The 22,392-nt window shown below is 34.0% G+C and overlaps 1 protein-coding gene across 3 annotated transcripts in view; it reads right to left on the bottom strand.

The window, feature by feature from the left end:
* The window catches only part of prkacaa (protein kinase, cAMP-dependent, catalytic, alpha, genome duplicate a), a 49,601-nt gene that overhangs the window by 12,050 nt on the left and 15,159 nt on the right, over window positions 1-22,392 (bottom strand). For 2 of the 3 annotated variants that reach the window (XM_073837678.1, XM_073837679.1), the window contains exons 2-9: window positions 17,802-17,863; window positions 17,010-17,138; window positions 16,835-16,933; window positions 13,498-13,580; window positions 8,360-8,486; window positions 8,102-8,197; window positions 7,898-8,020; window positions 5,681-5,845 (exon numbers count right to left, since the gene is read on the bottom strand). In XM_073837678.1, the coding sequence (XP_073693779.1) occupies window positions 5,681-5,845; window positions 7,898-8,020; window positions 8,102-8,197; window positions 8,360-8,486; window positions 13,498-13,580; window positions 16,835-16,933; window positions 17,010-17,138; window positions 17,802-17,863 (884 nt within the window). Of the gene's footprint in view, window positions 1-5,680; window positions 5,846-7,897; window positions 8,021-8,101; window positions 8,198-8,359; window positions 8,487-13,497; window positions 13,581-16,834; window positions 16,934-17,009; window positions 17,139-17,801; window positions 17,864-21,143; window positions 21,521-22,392 lie in introns of those variants that run through there. The other variant, XM_073837677.1, reaches the window with a different exon arrangement.

Raw genomic sequence — 22,392 nt, 5'->3', positions numbered from 1 at the left:
TAGAACAGACCTATGGCAAAAAAATTATATATATATATATATTTGTGTGTGTGCAACAAAATGTCTCTAGAACAGACCTATGGCAAAAAAAAAAATATATATATTTGTGTGTGTGCAACAAAATATCTCTAGAACAGACCTATGGCAAAAAAAAAATATATATATATGTTTGTGTGTGTGCAACAAAATGTCTCTAGAACAGACCTATGGCAAAAAAAATTATATATATATATATATATTTGTGTGTGTGCAACAAAATGTCTCTAGAACAGACCTATGGCAAAAAAAATTATATATATTTGTGTGTGTGCAACAAAATGTCTCTAGAACAGACCTATGGCAAAAAAAAAAATATATATTTGTGTGTGTGCAACAAAATGTCTCTAGAACAGACCTATGGCAAAAAAAAATATATATATATATATGTTTGTGTGTGCAACAAAATGTCTCTAGAACAGACCTATGGCAAAAAAATATATATATATTTGTGTGTGTGCAACAAAATGTCTCTAGAACAGACCTATGGCAAAAAAAAAAATATATATATATATATATGTTTGTGTGTGCAACAAAATGTCTCTAGAACAGACCTATGGCAAAAAAAAAAATATATATATATATGTTTGTGTGTGTGCAACAAAATGTCTCTAGAACAGACCTATGGCAAAAAAATTATATATATTTGTGTGTGTGCAACAAAATGTCTCTAGAACAGACCTATGGCAAAAAAAAATATATATATATATATTTGTGTGTGTGCAACAAAATGTCTCTAGAACAGACCTATGGCAAAAAAATTATATATATGTTTGTGTGTGTGCAACAAAATGTCTCTAGAACAGACCTATGGCAAAAAAATTATATATATTTGTGTGTGTGCAACAAAATGTCTCTAGAACAGACCTATGGCAAAAAAAAATATATATATATTTGTGTGTGTGCAACAAAATATCTCTAGAACAGACCTATGGCAAAAAAAATATATATATATATATTTGTGTGTGTGCAACAAAATGTCTCTAGAACAGACCTATGGCAAAAAAAAAATATATATATTTGTGTGTGTGCAACAAAATGTCTCTAGAACAGACCTATGGCAAAAAAATATATATATATATTTGTGTGTGTGCAACAAAATGTCTCTAGAACAGACCTATGGCAAAAAAAAATATATATATATATTTGTGTGTGTGCAACAAAATGTCTCTAGAACAGACCTATGGCAAAAAAATTATATATATATATATTTGTGTGTGTGCAACAAAATGTCTCTAGAACAGACCTATGGCAAAAAAAAAAAAATATATATATTTGTGTGTGTGCAACAAAATATCTCTAGAACAGACCTATGGCAAAAAAAAAATATATATATATGTTTGTGTGTGTGCAACAAAATGTCTCTAGAACAGACCTATGGCAAAAAAAATTATATATATTTGTGTGTGTGCAACAAAATGTCTCTAGAACAGACCTATGGCAAAAAAAATTATATATATATATATATTTGTGTGTGTGCAACAAAATGTCTCTAGAACAGACCTATGGCAAAAAAAATTATATATATTTGTGTGTGTGCAACAAAATGTCTCTAGAACAGACCTATGGCAAAAAAAAAAATATATATTTGTGTGTGTGCAACAAAATGTCTCTAGAACAGACCTATGGCAAAAAAATATATATATATATATATGTTTGTGTGTGCAACAAAATGTCTCTAGAACAGACCTATGGCAAAAAAATATATATATATTTGTGTGTGTGCAACAAAATGTCTCTAGAACAGACCTATGGCAAAAAAATTATATATATTTGTGTGTGTGCAACAAAATGTCTCTAGAACAGACCTATGGCAAAAAAAAAAATATATATATATATTTGTGTGTGTGCAACAAAATGTCTCTAGAACAGACCTATGGCAAAAAAATTATATATATGTTTGTGTGTGTGCAACAAAATGTCTCTAGAACAGACCTATGGCAAAAAAATTATATATATTTGTGTGTGTGCAACAAAATGTCTCTAGAACAGACCTATGGCAAAAAAAAAAATATATATATTTGTGTGTGTGCAACAAAATATCTCTAGAACAGACCTATGGCAAAAAAAATATATATATATATATTTGTGTGTGTGCAACAAAATGTCTCTAGAACAGACCTATGGCAAAAAAAAAATATATATATTTGTGTGTGTGCAACAAAATGTCTCTAGAACAGACCTATGGCAAAAAAAAATATATATATATTTGTGTGTGTGCAACAAAATGTCTCTAGAACAGACCTATGGCAAAAAAAAATATATATATATATTTGTGTGTGTGCAACAAAATGTCTCTAGAACAGACCTATGGCAAAAAAATTATATATATTTGTGTGTGTGCAACAAAATGTCTCTAGAACAGACCTATGGCAAAAAAAATTATATATATTTGTGTGTGTGCAACAAAATGTCTCTAGAACAGACCTATGGCAAAAAAATTATATATATGTTTGTGTGTGTGTGCAACAAAATGTCTCTAGAACAGACCTATGGCAAAAAAATTATATATATTTGTGTGTGTGCAACAAAATGTCTCTAGAACAGACCTATGGCAAAAAAAATTATATATATTTGTGTGTGTGCAACAAAATGTCTCTAGAACAGACCTATGGCAAAAAAATTATATATATTTGTGTGTGTGCAACAAAATGTCTCTAGAACAGACCTATGGCAAAAAAAATTATATATATTTGTGTGTGTGCAACAAAATGTCTCTAGAACAGACCTATGGCAAAAAAAAAAAAAATATATATATATGTTTGTGTGTGTGCAACAAAATGTCTCTAGAACAGACCTATGGCAAAAAAATTATATATATTTGTGTGTGTGCAACAAAATGTCTCTAGAACAGACCTATGGCAAAAAAAAAAATATATATATATTTGTGTGTGTGCAACAAAATGTCTCTAGAACAGACCTATGGCAAAAAAATTATATATATTTGTGTGTGTGCAACAAAATGTCTCTAGAACAGACCTATGGCAAAAAAAAATATATATATATATTTGTGTGTGTGCAACAAAATATCTCTAGAACAGACCTATGGCAAAAAAAAAATATATATATATGTGTGTGTGCAACAAAATGTCTCTAGAACAGACCTATGGCAAAAAAAAAATATATATATATATATTTGTGTGTGTGCAACAAAATGTCTCTAGAACAGACCTATGGCAAAAAAATTATATATATGTTTGTGTGTGTGCAACAAAATGTCTCTAGAACAGACCTATGGCAAAAAAATTATATATATTTGTGTGTGTGCAACAAAATGTCTCTAGAACAGACCTATGGCAAAAAAAAAATATATATATATTTGTGTGTGTGCAACAAAATGTCTCTAGAACAGACCTATGGCAAAAAAAAATATATATATATTTGTGTGTGTGCAACAAAATGTCTCTAGAACAGACCTATGGCAAAAAAAAAAAATATATATATATATATATATATTTGTGTGTGTGCAACAAAATATCTCTAGAACAGACCTATGGCAAAAAAAATATATATATATATTTGTGTGTGTGCAACAAAATGTCTCTAGAACAGACCTATGGCTAAAAAAAAAAAAATATATATATATATATATTTGTGTGTGTGCAACAAAATATCTCTAGAACAGACCTATGGCAAAAAAAAATATATATATATATTTGTGTGTGTGCAACAAAATGTCTCTAGAACAGACCTATGGCAAAAAAATTATATATATATATATTTGTGTGTGTGCAACAAAATGTCTCTAGAACAGACCTATGGCAAAAAAAAAATATATATATATATTTGTGTGTGTGCAACAAAATGTCTCTAGAACAGACCTATGGCAAAAAAAATATATATTTGTGTGTGTGCAACAAAATGTCTCTAGAACAGACCTATGGCAAAAAAAAATATATATATATATATATTTGTGTGTGTGCAACAAAATGTCTCTAGAACAGACCTATGGCAAAAAAAATATATATTTGTGTGTGTGCAACAAAATGTCTCTAGAACAGACCTATGGCAAAAAAAAATATATATATATATATATTTGTGTGTGTGCAACAAAATGTCTCTAGAACAGACCTATGGCAAAAAAAATATATATATATATATTTGTGTGTGTGCAACAAAATGTCTCTAGAACAGACCTATGGCAAAAAAAATATATATTTGTGTGTGTGCAACAAAATGTCTCTAGAACAGACCTATGGCAAAAAAAAATATATATATATATATATTTGTGTGTGTGCAACAAAATATCTCTAGAACAGACCTATGGCAAAAAATATATATATATATATATATATTTGTGTGTGTGCAACAAAATGTCTCTAGAACAGACCTATGGCAAAAAAATTATATATATATATATTTGTGTGTGTGCAACAAAATGTCTCTAGAACAGACCTATGGCAAAAAAAATATATATATATATTTGTGTGTGTGCAACAAAATGTCTCTAGAACAGACCTATGGCAAAAAAAATATATATATATATTTGTGTGTGTGCAACAAAATGTCTCTAGAACAGACCTATGGCAAAAAAATTATATGTTTGTGTGTGTGCAACAAAATGTCTCTAGAACAGACCTATGGCAAAAAAATTATATATATTTGTGTGTGTGCAACAAAATGTCTCTAGAACAGACCTATGGCAAAAAAAAATATATATATATATTTGTGTGTGTGCAACAAAATATCTCTAGAACAGACCTATGGCAAAAAAAAAATATATATATATATTTGTGTGTGTGCAACAAAATGTCTCTAGAACAGACCTATGGCAAAAAGTGAGTGTGTGTGTGCGTGTGCGTGCGTGCATGCGTGAAAAAACAACAACCCAGACCACAATCTCCCACGTAAAATCAATTAGAACACTGGCAAAATCGTGCTGTAAGGCGATTTAGAAATCGCACGTTCACATCGCGATTTCGATACAATTTCTATCGCACAGCCCTATCTGAAACAATTCTCTATACGCAATCCAATTGGAGTACCTTGTAACTTTGTAGAGCGCTTTGTAAACCATTTTGCAACACAAATTAAAAAATTAAATGGCTCGACAGAGATGCAAACTCATCAGGGGTGAAAAAGGTGACACAGCGAATTTCGCCAAAAGGTGACATGTTTGCACCCCTGATTTGGTCTGTTTTTTTGCTAGTTAATTGCTTGAAATGAGCAATCAAAGTCACTAGTTTAAATCAATTAGAGCGGTTCTTGCGTAAACGACTCGATTGATTTGGTTAATCTGTTCCTCTTCAGCCATGTTTACATGACATTGTCAGTATTACTACTGGCTAAGCTCGCTTATTTTCTAACATTAACTGAAATAAGTGAAAAAGGTATGTTTTATTTTTATATTGCGTCAATTTTGCATGAAAAGACATGATTATTAAAAAAAATCTAACACTTTTTTCATAGATGCATTGTCTTAATAATTCCTATAATAAATAAAGCCTTTTTAAGTACCTTTTCAGGAATATTTTCAAGGGTTTTCCAGGCCTTACATTTCAAAAAGTTAAACTCAAAGTACTTCAAACACCTTGTACAAACCCTGCCTTCTGATTAAATATTATGGAGACCATAACAGTGGGAGAGACTTGAAGATTGAGGAAATGGTTCGAACGTTATAAGAACTCAAGTGTGATTGAGGTACCTTCTTCTGGTAGATCGCGATCCAGTCGGTGGTTGCGAACCATTTGTGGCCCTTGATGTCATTGACGCCATTCTTGAGGTTACCGAAGCGCTTCGTCAGATCGACCTGCAGCAGGTTCCTCAGCAGGTCCTTCAGGTCAGAGCTAAAATGTGAGGGGAAGCGAACCTAGAGAAAGATTAGGAGACGAGGTTAGTGTTTGGGATTCACAAGCACCTTTACAAACAGATGTCACTTCCAATACACCAGAAAGTCTTGTCGTAACTGACACATGTTATTTAAGGAACAAATCAACTTGTTCATCTGTCAAAGGCAAATTAACTGACAGTGACTGAATACCTAAATTTATAACAGTGTAGAAGACAGCATGTTGCACCCAAACCACAAAACCAAAGAGATCAGCAGCAAGAGAAAATGGCAATTGAATGTAAAACCTTTAGATGACACAGCTCAAATTTAAACTTAAAAATTAATTTTTTAAAACTTGTATCAGCATAAACAATATATTTACTGCAAAAAAAAAGATAAATTAATAATTTATTAATGCTTCCCAACAGTTAATCACATCCAAAATAAAGGTTTTTGTTTATGTCACATATGTGTGTGTACTGTGTATACTTATGTATATAAATAAACACCCATACAGTATATTATACACACACACACACACACACACACACACACACACACACACACACACATTTTATATATAAATATATTTCTATTCATATTCAATTGATATTATATATAAATAATTGTAACAAACAGAACATAATTTTCTTAAATATATACATGCATATGTGTGTATTTATATATACACACACACACACACACACACACAATAAATATGCACAGTACACACACATATAAAACATTAACACTTTAATTTTGTTTTTAATTAAATTTATTTTATTTTGATTAAACGTGAATTATTATTTGACAGCACTAAAATACATAAATAAAATATTCAATTAAAACTCTTAAAACATCACAGTAACAACTATAACAACTCGCAATGTTCAGTTTAACATATGATCGAAATTGTGAAATTTTTCCCTCATCTACAAGTTGCCTAGTGTCATCAGAAGCAAAATAGTCCAATAAAAAAAAAAATATTATAATAATAAAAAAAATTATAATAAAATAAAGTAAAATATGCTTGGTTATCTAACAAAAAATAATATACACATAATTTAAAAAAATGTAACTTTTTTTAGAGAAACGAGCATATAATAATTTTATTTGACTAATTTGCTTTTAAAAAGGTTTTACGAGGGGAAAATTTCACAGTTTATCAAAAAATAAACTTGCAATCAATAAAATCACTAGCTGGAAATAATAAAATAAAATAAAAAAATATTTAAAATAAACAAAACCAAATAAAAATGGCAAAGGCACATAACAAAATTACTAAAAATTAAACTGAAAATATAAAAGTTAATTCATTATTATTCACATAATTACACAATTATGTCATTTTTTTTTCAATTTTGTAAATTTTTTAGTTTTTAGTAATTTTGTTATGCGCCTTATTTTTTAGTTTTTTTTCATCTAATAAAATATAATAATAATAATAATAATAATAATAATAATATAACCTTGCTCTGAGCAACCAAAACAAATAAAAACCTTGAAGACATTAGATGGGTTTTAATATTTTGTTACTTTTTTGTTAATAATATCAGTATTAATACAATTTTATTTTGTATTAAGAATATTTTGAATCAGCTTTTAAATTATATTTATAGTTAATTAAATTAGTAATTCAATATATATATATATATATATAAATTAATCTGTATAGTTAAATTAATATAGTTAAATTAATCTGATTTTTAAAAATATGTCTACTTAACTTTGTTTTAAATATAACTTATTTTATTTTGAGCAGTTGCCTAAGCAACAGTCTTTAAGTATTTCATTTAATATTTCTATTTTAACGTTTGTGATGTCTCAGTGAGTCACTCTGTGTTTGTTCCCGGGATACATGTGTCTGTCTGCAGGTGACTGGCTTGCGTTGTGTTGCACCTGGACTAAATCTGTGACACATCATTTTTTAAATAACGAAACAACACCTTTAGATTATAACACCACTACCACTGACACTGGTGTGTGGTGCAGAGTGGCCACTGCACTATATATATATATATATATATATATATATATATATATCCAGTGCCAAATAATACCAGTGCAGTGCTATTCTGTCGCAGCGCTCACCTTCCCAGAAACAATCTTCTCGTAGATCTGGATGGGCTGGTCGGCAAAGAACGGAGGGTAACCGGCAGCCATTTCATAGATCAGCACTCCCAGAGCCCACCAGTCCACTGCTTTATTATAACCCTACGAGACAGAGAAACATGAACTTATGCTGAAATGGCTTCAACTGCAGTTAAAACTAAATAACGCAGCTTTGACACTCACTTTACTGAGGATGATTTCTGGCGCCAGGTACTCAGGTGTGCCACACAGTGTCCAGGTCCTGCCCTTTACACGTTTAGCAAATCCAAAATCTGTTACCTGAGGAAAAAAAAAAGCAAGAATGAGGATATTTCATATGTACATTTGTGAAAATCTATGAAATCTAAATGGTTTTAAAACAGATATGTCAGTCATGTGAACTTCTTAAAGGTGGTATCATTACATTGTATAAAGTCATCTGATTTTAAACTCTGTGTTTACCTGAATGTAGCCCTGCTGGTCTATGAGCAGGTTTTCAGGCTTCAGATCTCGGTAGATAAGATCAAGTGAGTGAAGGTATTCAAAGGTCAGAACTATCTGGGCGGCGTAGAATCGGGCGTGAGGCTCACTGTATCAGACAGAGACAGACAAACACAATGTAAATGTACATAGGTCACAGGACCTGCATGCTTAGTCATTATACAAGAATTAAATGACTGAACAGTTTTAGATGAAGCAGGCCTACAACAAGTCACATATCAGGACACTGCTGCTTTTGTTCGACGTCATGTCAACTACCCTAAAATATTATCAATAACTGAACTGAAAGTAAACAAAAACAAAATATAATATGGACAGCCAGGGCTCTACAGTGCGACCATTTCACTTGCATTTGCGACTGAAAACTACTGCGTGCGACTATGAAAAAATATTTAGGAGTACCAGTGCGACTGACCCGATAATAATAATAATAATAATAATAATAATTTGTTACATTTATATAGCGCTTTTCTAGACACTTAAAGCGCTTTACAGTGTCAGGGGTATCTCCTCATCCACCAGCATAGCCTATTTGTTTTTGCGCTCAGGGGAGCTTCAAAGGCTTCTGCGTGTTTTGGAATGCTGGCTAATGCATCACAGACATATGTGACCCTGGACCACAAAACCAGTCTTAAGTCGCTGGGGTACATTTGTAACAATAGCCAAAAATACATTGTATGGGTCAAAATTATTGATTTTTCTTTTACGCCAAAAATCATTAGGAAATTAAGTAAAGATCATGTTCCATGAAGATTTTTTGTAAAATTCCTACTATAAATATATTAAAACGTAATTTTTGATTAGTAATATGCATTGTTAAGAACTTAATTTGGAGAACTTTAAAGGTGATTTTCTCAGTATTTTTTGCACCCTCAGATTCCAGATTTTCAAATAGATGCATCTCGGCCAAATATTGTCCTATCCTAACAAACCATATATCAATAGAAAGCTTATTTATTGAGCTTTGATGCATGTGATGTATACATCTCGGTTTTGTAAAATTTAACCTTATGACTGGTTTTGTGGTCAAGGGTCACATATCTCATGAATCCTTTCATAAAGCGTAGAGAGTATAAATATGAGATTCATTGTGCAGTGTAGAGAGCTGCATTGATTAATGAACTAAAATGAGTGACAGATTTTAATAATTTGTAGTTTTTAATTTTTTTTGAGTTTGTAAATGAGATATTGATTTAATACATCAGTTAAAAAAAACAACCAGTTATTATTAAGTGACTTACATTGTCTGACTATAACACTATTGCCTGATTTAGCTCTATTTCGCTGTCAAAAATAGTCTGAAACAAGTCAAAACTGAGCCGCTGTGCATCTCCATCCAAACACAGTGGTGTTTCGTTTATGAATGAACGTGTTTTTAAATGAATCTAGTGAAATGATTCAATTTCCCATTCATAAAGACACACTTGCTTTATTCTCGAATGAATCACCCGTTCGAACGAATCAAATTAATGATATGATTCAGTAATTAAATCAGTGTCTTGCCGCCACCTACTGGCAGATTTATTTTTATTTTTAAAGTATCTTTTCAGATATTTACATCATTGAATATTTCTGTATTCAATTTTATATTTAAAATGTTTCTCAAAATGAATTTATGAATTTGACTGCACTCATGCCATCTCTGAGCCTCATTACACGCATAAAAATACACCTACAAGCCACTTTTGCGTTCTTCTGTGCCACCTCTGTAGTGCAGATAATTTTTGTTAATATTTGATTGGTAACTTATTCTACTTGTTCTTATTCTGTTTTTTTTAAACATTTTCTGTAAAAAATAAATAAAATAAATATATTTCAGTGGCTCTGAAATTTTTTTTTTTTTTTTTTTTTTTTTTTAATTTGACAAGATGATATAAGTTTAAAAAAATGCCACTGTAAATGTAAAAAACTAAATTCCCCTGTACATCTCTTTAAGGAGTCAAATATCACCTCATAATAGGAAAACTAATTTTTTATTATTAATTATTGTTTAGAATGTGCTCCAGAAAATTTGACTGTGCTCCTAAATTTTAAGTGCTCCTAAAAAGTAAGCGTAGAGCCTTGTCAGCAATTCTCATGAACCTTGGATATTTTTTTGAAAAAGTTCTTGCAAAGATTTCTTTTGATTATTTGTTTTCTGGTCAAGAACCACTTACTTGGAAAACAATTTCGATTAATCTTTTTTTTTTTAATCAGTGAATGAGTGAATATGTGGATGTGTGTCAGGTGACCATCGAAAGCTAATAATTTAAAGGTGACATTGGATGCCCATTTTCCACAAGTTGTTATGCTCTTTGTAGGGCATTCATGAAATGTCCATAACATACTTTGGTTAAAATATCTCAATGGTTGCGTAAAACAACACCCTTTTTACCTTTTTTTTTTTTCACAGTGACCCGTTTCGGTTTATGTCTCTTTAAATGATAATGAGCTCTGCTCACAACACCCCATTTTTCCGTTTTTTTTTTGTGTGTGTGTCTGTGTTTGGTGGCTTGTTACCATCAAAAACATAACTAATCCACTGCGTCCTCAGTGGCTCTGATGTTGGGAGAAAATTAAGACTCTTGTGTTTACTTTTACATCAAACTATGCTTACAAGACATGGATGTCGCTACAGCTGCTCGAGCAGACATAAAAATGGTAGACAGCGTACAACTGTCTGAGAATGGAAATATGCCAATACGTGACTGAAAATCAAAAAACCAAATCGGCTTGATAATTGAGACTGTTTAGGGGACTTAAAAAAAAAAAAGGGAGTGAATGGATTTTTATCACTGTAAGCTGGTTGTAACGGTATAAGATTTTCACGGTATGATAAAGTTATTTGAGTGAAAAAATCTTTCATTGCAATAAACTAGAAATCATTTTAATGAAAGTATTTAAGTCTCCCTTCTGAAATAAGTAAATGAATAAATCTCACGTAAAAAAAAAAACAAAGCTATAAGCCTTACATATATCTACAGTAGTCAACATTCAACATTCAACACTGAAAGTGGATCAAAACCTTTCATCAAATTTGTCCTAAAACCAAAAAGAATACCTGTTCTTATCTTAGGACAACTTTGATGAACTTTTTGATCCATTTCGAATGTTGACTACTGTATATCACACTTTACCATTTTAATTAATGTTTTAAAATGTTATCAAATGAGAATTGCAATTTTATTTTTGGCAAAGTGCTACGCACTTAAACATGGACAAACATGATATTCCTTAATGTTTAAATAAATTCATTATTATAAAGAATATTATTATTGTCGTTATTATAACATTTAAGTACAATATATTTCTGTCATAGCTTAACCAAGGTAAATTAAACTATTTTGACAGGTTGTAGCAGACATTTGAGTTTCAGAGTGTACGTGACAATGGTTTTTCTCAAATAAAACTAGGAAACATTTAGGTTTTTTCCTCAGAGCATGTAGAGCGCCACTCAGAGACAGAGAAACAAGCAGATTATTTATACAGCAGTCTCTTTGCACTTTAATATTCACAAACACATATCATATCTACTTTCTATTTATCCATTGATCCGACTGCACGTTTTACGTGATTTTCTCGTTATCCTGTAATTTCTATGTTCACACCTCTACATCACGGAAATCATATGGCCTTAACTTATAACTTGTTTTAAATGCAACACACCTTTATCTGTGTATGGTGTCCGCAAATGTGATCAAATATGTTGGATGTACTGCCTGCTTTTGCAGCTTTGCGTCCACATTTTTTGCAAATTGGATCCATCTTCAAGGACATCCCCGCATTCGTTTTTTTTTTTTTATATATATATCTGAAGTATTGTCATACTACAGATTTAAACTTTTTTTCCCACAGGGATGGAGATTAGATATAATCTCTCTCTCTCTGCTATTTTTTCCATTGCATGTGCATAAAGCAGCCAAGTGAATGCAAAGCGAAGTTTCCAAGTGAAAATGAGTAAGAAATTAGATAAAAAGTTTTAAACCGGTGATATGCAAATGTTTACGGTATGATACCGCGATAGACCATCATACCAGTATATCATTACAACTCTACCACACACGGCTAAGAAACATTTTTATGCAAACACCATGTAATTTTGCATCTGATGTCCCCTTTAAACAGGCTAGCTCAAAATAAATGGAAATAAATGGATAACTTGTGAATCTGAATCAGGAAATCCAGCTCGATTCCCAGTCTGATGTAACAGATCCAATATCTCTTCTTCAAAGCATCAATCAATGCTGCAGTCTCTGAGGAAGGTTGTACAGACAACAATGAATGTATTGAATCTTGTGAAGTTGCTATGAAGTGCCTCCAAAAAGAAAATCTGAATACATTTTAAATGTTTGGCAAGTGACAATTTGGCCTCAATGTTGCCTTTCTAAAAATTGACACTGCACCACAGGGAATTTAATCAATGTAGCCAGTAGTTACGTAATATTTATTGCAAAAATCACTGTCAGCAAGAATGCAGCACTGCTCTAGATTTGACTAATAAATCTCTAATCTGGTATTATTTTGAGTATGATGCTATTTCAGAATTGCGTGCCGTCATATAGATTATGTGCCACAGTTTGTAGTACTAAAAATAGAAAACGACAATAAATAGCTAGAATTAAAATCAAAACCTAGAATGATTTCAGGAAAAAAGGGTTTATATCTTTAAAACTAACTGAAAAATGTGCCTCAACATACATTTCTGCAAAACTGAAAATCTGTACCTCTATGTACGAATCACTAGAGTTCCCAATTGAAATGAACAATAGAGGTAGTAAAACAAGGAAAAAGTATGATTTACACAAGATTTTTAAACAATACATCCTAATTTTCATGCAATTACATGCAGATTAATAATATAATAAAAACATGCCACGGTCACATATTGAATGTGTGTTTTAGCGCCACTGTCTGGACATTTCACTTTGAAACCGTCACAAAACGGTGTCCTAATTACGGTGATGCACCAATGTATATAGAGGCACAAATTTCCAATGAGCCTCAGTTGGAAAATAAACCAAATTAAAAAACAACAAAGAATACCAAGCATGGAAGGAATACGCTTAAGCAGCTAGTGTGATAAGAATATACTAATAATAAATAAATAAATAAAAACTCACCTGAACCGGCCGATTCTACGTAAGTGAGAGAACATCTCTCCTCCAGGAACATACTCCATTACCATATACAGGTTAGTATTATCCTAAGTACAGAACACACAAAAGGAAGTATCAGAAAACCATTGAAACATGGATGAAGGCTCCATTTATCTAATCAAAAATAACATTATATTTTGAAATATTACAATTTAAAATAACCATTTCCTATTTGAATGCATTTTAAAATGTCATTTATTCTTGTGATGCAAAGCTAAATTTTCAGCATCTTTACTCCAGTCTTCAGTGTCACATGATCATTCAGAAATAATTCTAAGATGCCGCTCAAGAAACATTATTATTATTAGCAGCTGTGCTTTTAACATGGATAACAATGCTTTCAACATCGATAAGACTGAAACGGAAGAGAAGAAATGTTATATAAAGTTTGCGTTTTCTTTGTGAGCAAAAAGTATTCTCGTAGCTTTATAAAATTACTATTTTAACAATGTCCTTACTACCTTTCTAGGCCTTGAACATGTCAGTTGCGTTGCCGTCTACGCAGGGTCAGAAAGCTCCCGGATTTCATCAAAAAATATCTTAATTTGTGTTCTGAAGATGAACAAAGGTCTTACAGGTTTGAAATTACATGACATTGAGTAATGACAGAATTTTTTATTTTTGGGTGAACTATCCCTTTAATATTTTTGTGGAGACCTGAAAGGATTATCTGATGAATGGAAAGTTCAATAGTGCAGCATTATGTCTTTACAGTCGCTTTTGCTTGCTGAAAAAATTAGAGATGCTCCGATCAGCATTTTTGGGGCCGATCACCGATTACCGATCACCAAGATCATGATCTGCCGATCGCTGCCGATCACAGAATGGCAGGGGAATGGGAATCTTTTATCTATAATCTAGCAGAGTTCGCACCATTTGTAGAAATGAAACTAACTCTAAATTAACTATATTGAAAACAAAAAACAAAGAACCACCAAGTTAGGGTTGTAGATGATAGTATCGTGTATCGACGATAGTTAGAGATCTCGCCTGTTGCTGATGCCTTTGACGATAGCAAAACGATTATTATTATTATCCGTCAAAAAGGCGCCTAACTTTAGCGATGCAGTGCAGAGAGTCGGTTCTAGGATGCTGCAGAAACTTGCTGCGGTATAAACACACGCATAGAGAGGCCACGTCGCCTTACCGCACCGCATGGGGAAGAGATTGAAACCAGGGTTCCTGCAGATATGAACAAGTGAAATTTAAGACTTTAAGACCTTTTTAATACCACCTTATATCAAATTTAAGACCTAAACCTGTAATGGAAATAGATATTATATTACATGCATATATGTAATATTTAATGTGTTTAATGTAAAAAGTAAACTCAATTTCATGGCTGTCATAAATTAAATTTATTACTACGATATACAGTGAACTTTTCATATCAGCAGATACTATTCCACACAAAATATCTCCATAAAAGTATCGCTAGAAATATATGATGTAAAAAAAAAAAAAATTCTGAAGCAATATTTTCATCAGTGCTCTATTAGCTTTTACATCTTAAATCTGCATATTTGATTTACCTTTATAAAGGCCTTTTTTTACTTTTGAAATGTATGCATTACCTTTGAAATTTATTTTATGAATTTATCAATAAATTCTAAATGGCTGTTAGCAGTGAGATTACATAATTTACACTGCAAAATTAAAAGTGAGATTAATGTTTTAAATACATTTATTGATTTATAAATATATTAATTAGAAATGTTGGGTGTGGAGGCATACTTTTAAACACACTAAACTACCAGCAGGTGGCGGTAAGTCACTTCATGAGCGAGTTATTTCAACTGATTCGAGCAAAACGCTGAATCATAGCAAAACGCTGATAGGAGAATGCTTCTGCTGCGATCCTTGTTTGGAACTATTTTCGTTGGTGAAACAGAACAAAACAGTGAAAATATTTTGTCTAATATGTAAGTAACTACTTGACTAACTACTTGTTTATTGAGCTAAAATTAATGTAACATTTGTAATTGTGAGAATTTTCAGCAAAAAGCTCACTTGGTATATTACTGAACTATATCATGTTATAAATAAACTATACATTTTAAATTTTTACCTCAGTGTGTTTCTTTAGAGTGCTGTTACATTCATTTGTTTTAAAGTATGTCACAAATAGACCAGAAATACACACATATCCATTATCAATTTCTGTTTACGTTGAATTTATTAAAATAGGAATATTTCTTGCCTTTCGATGCTTCGCTAGTTGTTTTTGTCACTTCAGTTTTAATCAGGCGGTTTGTTCGGTCGGGCAAGTAAAAAAAACATTTTAAACGTATCTCGAAAACTGGCGGTCAGCTAGCTCGACCTATATTTATTATTATTATTGAGAACATTATATACAGAAAAGGGTAGTTTGACCTGTATTCTGCTACTGCGATTCTGTCTGAAGACGCAGTAACTTCCACAGAGGGAGGAAAAAAGATCTACAGTGGTTAGCAACTGGCCTTAGCCAAGCCCTATATTCAGTTTTTTCAAGATAAGTATTGCTAAACTTGCACTTCCCCATAGCTAAAAAGTTAAATCCATTTTACTTCTGCGGCACAATCCGAGAGAGACTCGCGCCAATAACAGAAAGCTGATTGGCTATTGCATGCTGGTCTCATTTGTAGTTTAAATACAGCAAATTATATTTGGAATAGTGAAATAAAGAACTACAACACCAAGGAAACAACAAAAAGAGAATTTAAATGAGCATTAAAGGTAGCGTTACATGGACATCGGAAAAATAAGACCTGTATAAAATTATTTAAGACCTAGAACAGCGAATTTAAGACTTTTTAAGGCCTAAAATTTTGATTTTTAAATTTTAGACTTTTTAAGACTTTTTAAGATGCCACGGGAACCCTGGAAACCGAAAGTAAACTTGAACTTCTCCGGCAAAAGTCAGCGCTCTGTACACGAACAACTTAGTCACATGCCCAATAACAAGACTACCCTTACAAAACGAATAAGGAATTTAGTACTCATGTTGCCACTGGTAAGCTCCGTTCTGCTGTTGTTTACCAGTGCGCCGTGCATGCACGTATGAAAAAGTCGCACGAGTAATTTACGTCAAGTGATCGGCTTTTTTGATCAGCGCTTTTGGGGTTCGCCGATCAAGCCATTTTAAGCCAATATCGGCTGATCATGATCGGTGGCCGATCAATCGGAGCATCACTAGAAAAAATACTACTATCCTAAAAGAAAAAAAAAATCGTCATTTAAAGGCCGAATGACTGAGATATATATTTTTGCTGCATCATCCTTCTCCACAAAACAAAAGTATACATATACAGACAGCTGGTACCTTGAACGAGTGCTCCAATCGCACAAGGAACGGGAAGCTGACAGCCTGCAGGATGCGTTTCTCATTCAGCGTGTGTTCGATCTGTTTCAGTTTCACCACCTGAAAGACAAGAGAAAATGAGCTCAAATACACAGATGCACACCTTTCAGCGGCGGTTCCTCTGAGAGTGGCCTACCTTCTGTTTGTCGAGGATCTTCATGGCAAAATGCTGGCCTGATTCTTTGTGCTTGACTAGCATGACTCGTCCAAACGAGCCAGTGCCTAGAGTCTTCAACCTCTCGAAATGGTCCAGAGATGCAGTGTTCTGCACAACGAGAGAACGAAAAAATGGAAATTGTTGGTAAATACATATTGTTTTTATTTTTTTCAAAGACAAATTTGACTGTTCCTGTATGGTTTATCTAGACTAGAGCACAGTCAAACTTACTTGACACTGATTATTTCACTTTTATGTGACCCTGGACGACAAAACCAGTGATTAGGGTCAATTTTCCATTGATGTATGGTTTGTTAGAATCTGGAATTTGATATATTTACTGTAGAAATTTTACAAAATATCTGTATGGAACATGATCTTCACTTAATATCCTAATAGTTCAATATTGCATCAATATTTCTGACCCATACAAATTTTTGGCTATTGCTATATACCAGTGCTACTTAAGACTGGTTTTGTGGTCCAGGGTCACATATTATTGTTCACTAACAAGAAGTTTACAGAAATGTGATAAAATACAGTAAATAAATCACATTCACTATCCATCAAGTGGATTGTACTTTTATGATTTCCTCAGGGTATCTAGTACAAAAGCTGTGTACTGAAAAATCAGAGAGACTCCAGTGTTAATAAGAAAAACCAACAGCACGTCAGTTCACCTTGTGACCAGAAGGGGGCGCAATGCAACTCGCATTAACTCATTGGCTGACAAAGTGATTGTGTGCAGTGAACAAAATGGGATTAACTGACCTGTGCTGGGTTCTCCCATTTCTTTAGGAAATCTTCTTTGGCTTTAGCAAGAAACTCCTTAACTGAAAACGAAAAAGGTAGAAACAATGTTATTTAATTATGTGTACAACAGAACAACATTGCACTTAGAGACATGCTAAGATTGAATGTTAAGATATTGCCATCAGAATCTGTTACAATGTCAACAACTAGGACATCAAAAAACAGTCATGGCTGGCTGTATGGCTGTCAACGTCAACCTTTTACAGCCCCTACAACACATTAAAGTCCAGAATTGCTGGTCTACCCTTATTTATGACAGCAATTTACGGCATTTCGTCAGCTGTGCTGCGTAAGAGCTGCTGAAATGCCTGGGAAGAGTGCTGAGAACTGCTAGTTTTTTTTGCACGTCACACTGCTTGTACACAAAGTGAATATCATGAAAACATTTCACCCTGAAATAAAACTTCTCTATTGCACTGTATTGTAGTACTTGAAAAACACATAAGCTGTTTGTCAAATACTACCACTGATGTTTACTATTTCTTACAATTTTATCAATAGGCATTCCAGCATGCTTTTCATATTTTTTTAATACTGATTGAAAAGTATAAATCAAGACGCAGATTCTGTGCAGACATATATACAGGCAGAGCTGGGTAGTAATTGATTACATGTAATCTGAATTACGTAATCATATATAAAAAAAATTAAGCACTTGTAACTAGATTAAATTACATTTTAAAATACTCTGAATTAGACTACAGTTACTTTTTATGGATTACATTACCACATTATTTACACAATTATTAATAATTTATTGATTTTCCATTATTCCTCTTTTAAATTTTCCTTTCTAAAACAGCCTACTGCTTATTTACATTCATAAAAACCTAAAGTTTTGTGGACATTCACACAAAGATCAGTCACTAGTCAGGTGGCGACACAGCATTTGACCATTGGATTTGTTTCAACATTGCATCAACTACTGATGAACACATTTTTATTTGAATTATTACTCTGTATGGTATTTAACCACATTAACACGTTAAAATGCACAAATTCAAACAGACGTTTTAATCATCTGATCCTCTTTCACCTAATATATATTTACTTTAAGTACCCCTGAGAGTTTAAAATAAATATTTGAATAATTAAGTATCACATTTGCATGTTTATGGTTTTCTGACGTCGATAATGTTCACAAAAAATGCAGGTAAACAAATACAATATTAAGTAAGTTTTTAAATATTAATTTATTTTATTATTATTTTATTACTTAAATGTATTAATTTTATATAACGTTTTTTATTATTTAATTATTTATTAGCTTCTCATAAAACTCATAAACCCTCTGCAGTTCTTTCACAAACACCAATGCACATGCACAAATGTAATATATTTTCTTACTCTTTGTATTTATATGCCAATATGGTACAAGATTATCCTATTTAAATCAATGTGATAAGTCAGGTCAAAAGTAATCTAAAATGTGTAATGTAACGTATTGGATTACGTTACTAACTACAATTTTTGTAATTTAATTTGGAATCGGTAACAGATTACAATTTCTAAGTAATCTACCCAGCAATACAGATCATTTAAAGGGACAGTTCACCCCAAAATAAAAATTCTGTCATCAATTACTCACCCTTCCAAACCTGTATGAGCAAAAGAGAAGATGTTTTGAAGAATGTCGGCAACCAAACAGTTGACGGTAGCCACTAACTTCCATAGTACTGGCCTCCGTCAACTGTTTGGTTACCAACATTCTTCAAACTAGCTTCTTTGGTGCTCAACAAATAAGAAAAAAAAAATATGACAAAATGTAAATTTTAGGGTGAATTATCCCTTTAACTTCCAATGCATTTACATGTTACAATGAGATAATACACCCCCTATTGTCAAATTTAGATATTAACTCCTTATATAAACACCTTTCTGCATTTCTATGTAGGGAATAATGCAAAATTGTTGTTTTCTTGAAGACACACATGCTGGAAGAATTCATTCAGATTGGTTTAAATTCCAGGGCAATGCCAAACTAGCATCTCCATTATATACAAAAATGTAATAACCCTACCACACACAAACAAACTCAAACCTGTGGCCCCCACAGTATTGGCCACTTCCGTTTTTCATCATGTGTGTTGTGTGTTTAGAGCCTGTGGCAATCACTCTCATTTGGCCATTCGTGGTATAGCCTGTTCTAATTTCCACTGTTGTTAAAACCACATCGACTGAGCTCATGTTATCTAATACTTCCTGAGCCCACCATGACAGAACAAGAGCTCAGACCAAAATCAATATCTACCGACTCTCTCTCACTTCATATTTCTCTCTCTCTCTGTGTGTGTGTGTGTGTGTGTGTGTGTGTGTGTGTGTGTGTGTGTGTGTGTGTGTGTGTGTGTGTGTGTGTGTGAGAGAGAGAGAGAGAGAGAGAGAGAAAAGTAACAGCATTCTGCTTCAAAAACTAAGAAAGAATCAAGTCACCAATCAGGTGAGCACACCAATGAAGTACTACTTGAGTATTTTCCCTCTTCTCTTTATAGGGCTGTGTGGGAACTTTCAGATTTCAGACTCTTCCTCATTCCACACTACCAGCGCTCACTCTGGGGAAATGCAAGCTGTCGCAGCCGCTGAGAAGACCCAACTGTTGCAACTGCTGAGCCCAGAGGAGACATCCAAAGAAACGCAATGCGATTGCTGCCATTGAGGACTCGACTGCAGGACACACCCACATGAAGCATTCCCGAAGTGCAGTGCTTTTAAATCCAAAGTAGGGGCATTAAACGATCTCTCTCTGTGGTGAAAGAGGCAGACGGTGTAAAGCGAGGTTAGTCACGCTCAAATCTACTGCCATTATCTCCAATCCACAGGCTCCGGGCAGAGCCAGAGCCAGAGAGGGAGAGAGAGCAGAAGCCTCACCCCACAACTTCCCGTCAATTCCCCTGCCTTATTATCTCTGAGAGAGATTCAGGAGTGTCTCAGAAGCGCAGTGGTTGATGGGACTGCACACACTCCAGGGTCATATTTCTAGTTCGTTTAGATAATCTGTAGAGGAACTACAGTAGAAGATAGAGGCAGGGGAGAGGACAGCGTCCAAAGTTCGCCTCAACTTAATGGCGCTCCAACGCTCCATAAAACCGTGCAACAAGGGTGATCGAAACAGATTCAAAACAAAGGTCAGGCCTCAGCCGCTATGCCATGCAAACAAGCATAAAAGAAAAATCAAGGACTTACATAAAAATAGGCTTAGGATATGAATGATCCTTGCCTTTGTGCTGGGTCCCCTAACTAACGGGAGCCATGACTACTTAAGGGAAATAGCCAATTCCCACACAAAGTTAGACGTGCCCTTACCGTCCACTAGGAGCGTGGGACCCTCCACTCCTCCTCCACCACTACTACTACTTCCCCCTCCTCCTCCTCCTCCTCCTCCTCCTCCTCCCTCCACTGATCCTGAAGACCGAGACTCTCCTGAAGAACGAGATTCCCGCTTCCCACCATGCCTCCTGGAGCTCTTTCGGTCACACATGGGCCCTGCCGAGATGATTCCTCCTTTCTCCTCTTCCTCAAAGCATCAGGCTCATAGCCCTATGCCTCTTCCTAAGAGGTCCTTGCGCGCTTGACCCTCGCATCCACTTTGGCTAAAAGCTACAGGTGCGCTTTCCGCTGTTCCTGCTCTTCCTCGAGTGTCGAAATGCCGAACTAAAGCCCTCGATTTCAGCAGCTCCACTGTGCAGACATCACCCTGGTAAATCAATCCCCTCATGCTCCGTTTGTATCAATATTTATTCTGTACACAGTGCCATTCCACTCACCCTCAAGTGGAACACACACGCCTAAAACGCAAGCACATACACAAACACACGCACTACATTGATCCAAATAGAGACCTGGTCGTTTAAGGGAGGGGCAAACCTATAACAGCACTGTCGCATCTAATGAGAAGCATGGACAATAAACAAATAGTGCGGCAGTTCCTACCAACCTAAATGAAGAAATCAGGTTCAAAAAGACTCCAGTGCCTGGAAAAATTAAAGGGTCCCACATAAAGTGCGTCTTGTTGGTCCCTCAAAACCTGGCAATGTCCTCTAGTGGACGGGGACAGAGTCCACAATTGATTAGTCAGATCAATCAGTGTAGCCCTCGGCTGCTGTAGCTTGCTCTGACGCACACCAAAGGGGGTCGGCTAGTGGTGCATTGACAGCAAGAGCCCCGCTGGTTCACAACCACGCACACACATATCTGAGAGAAGCACCCATTTGCAGACAGTTCAGCCCCAGGCCTGGCATTTCAGCCTCTTTCAGGGAATAAATGCAGTGGCACCGCGAAAGTAAGGCAGAGCCACAGCAAGTTTCAGGGACAGATGGATTTAAAGACTGAGCCAGATCCAGCCACCCTGGCCAGGTGGAGACTCAAGGGACAGTGACACCTTTGGTAAGTCTCCCCCCTCCACCATGACCTCATTTCTCAAGACTATAGGTGCTGCTCTAGACTAGGTATAATCTGTTTGCAGCTCTCAGATACTTGGCTTGCTTCCATGGGCTGACTTTGTGAACACAGAGTTAGTAAAGTTAGGGTATTTTAAGCAAATGTCCACGTGGCC

Source organism: Garra rufa, chromosome 1, assembly GCF_049309525.1.
Source record: "Garra rufa chromosome 1, GarRuf1.0, whole genome shotgun sequence".
NCBI lineage: Eukaryota > Metazoa > Chordata > Actinopteri > Cypriniformes > Cyprinidae > Garra > Garra rufa.
The sequence above is the reverse complement of the archived record's forward strand: the minus strand, read 5'-3'. Positions and strand labels throughout refer to the sequence as shown.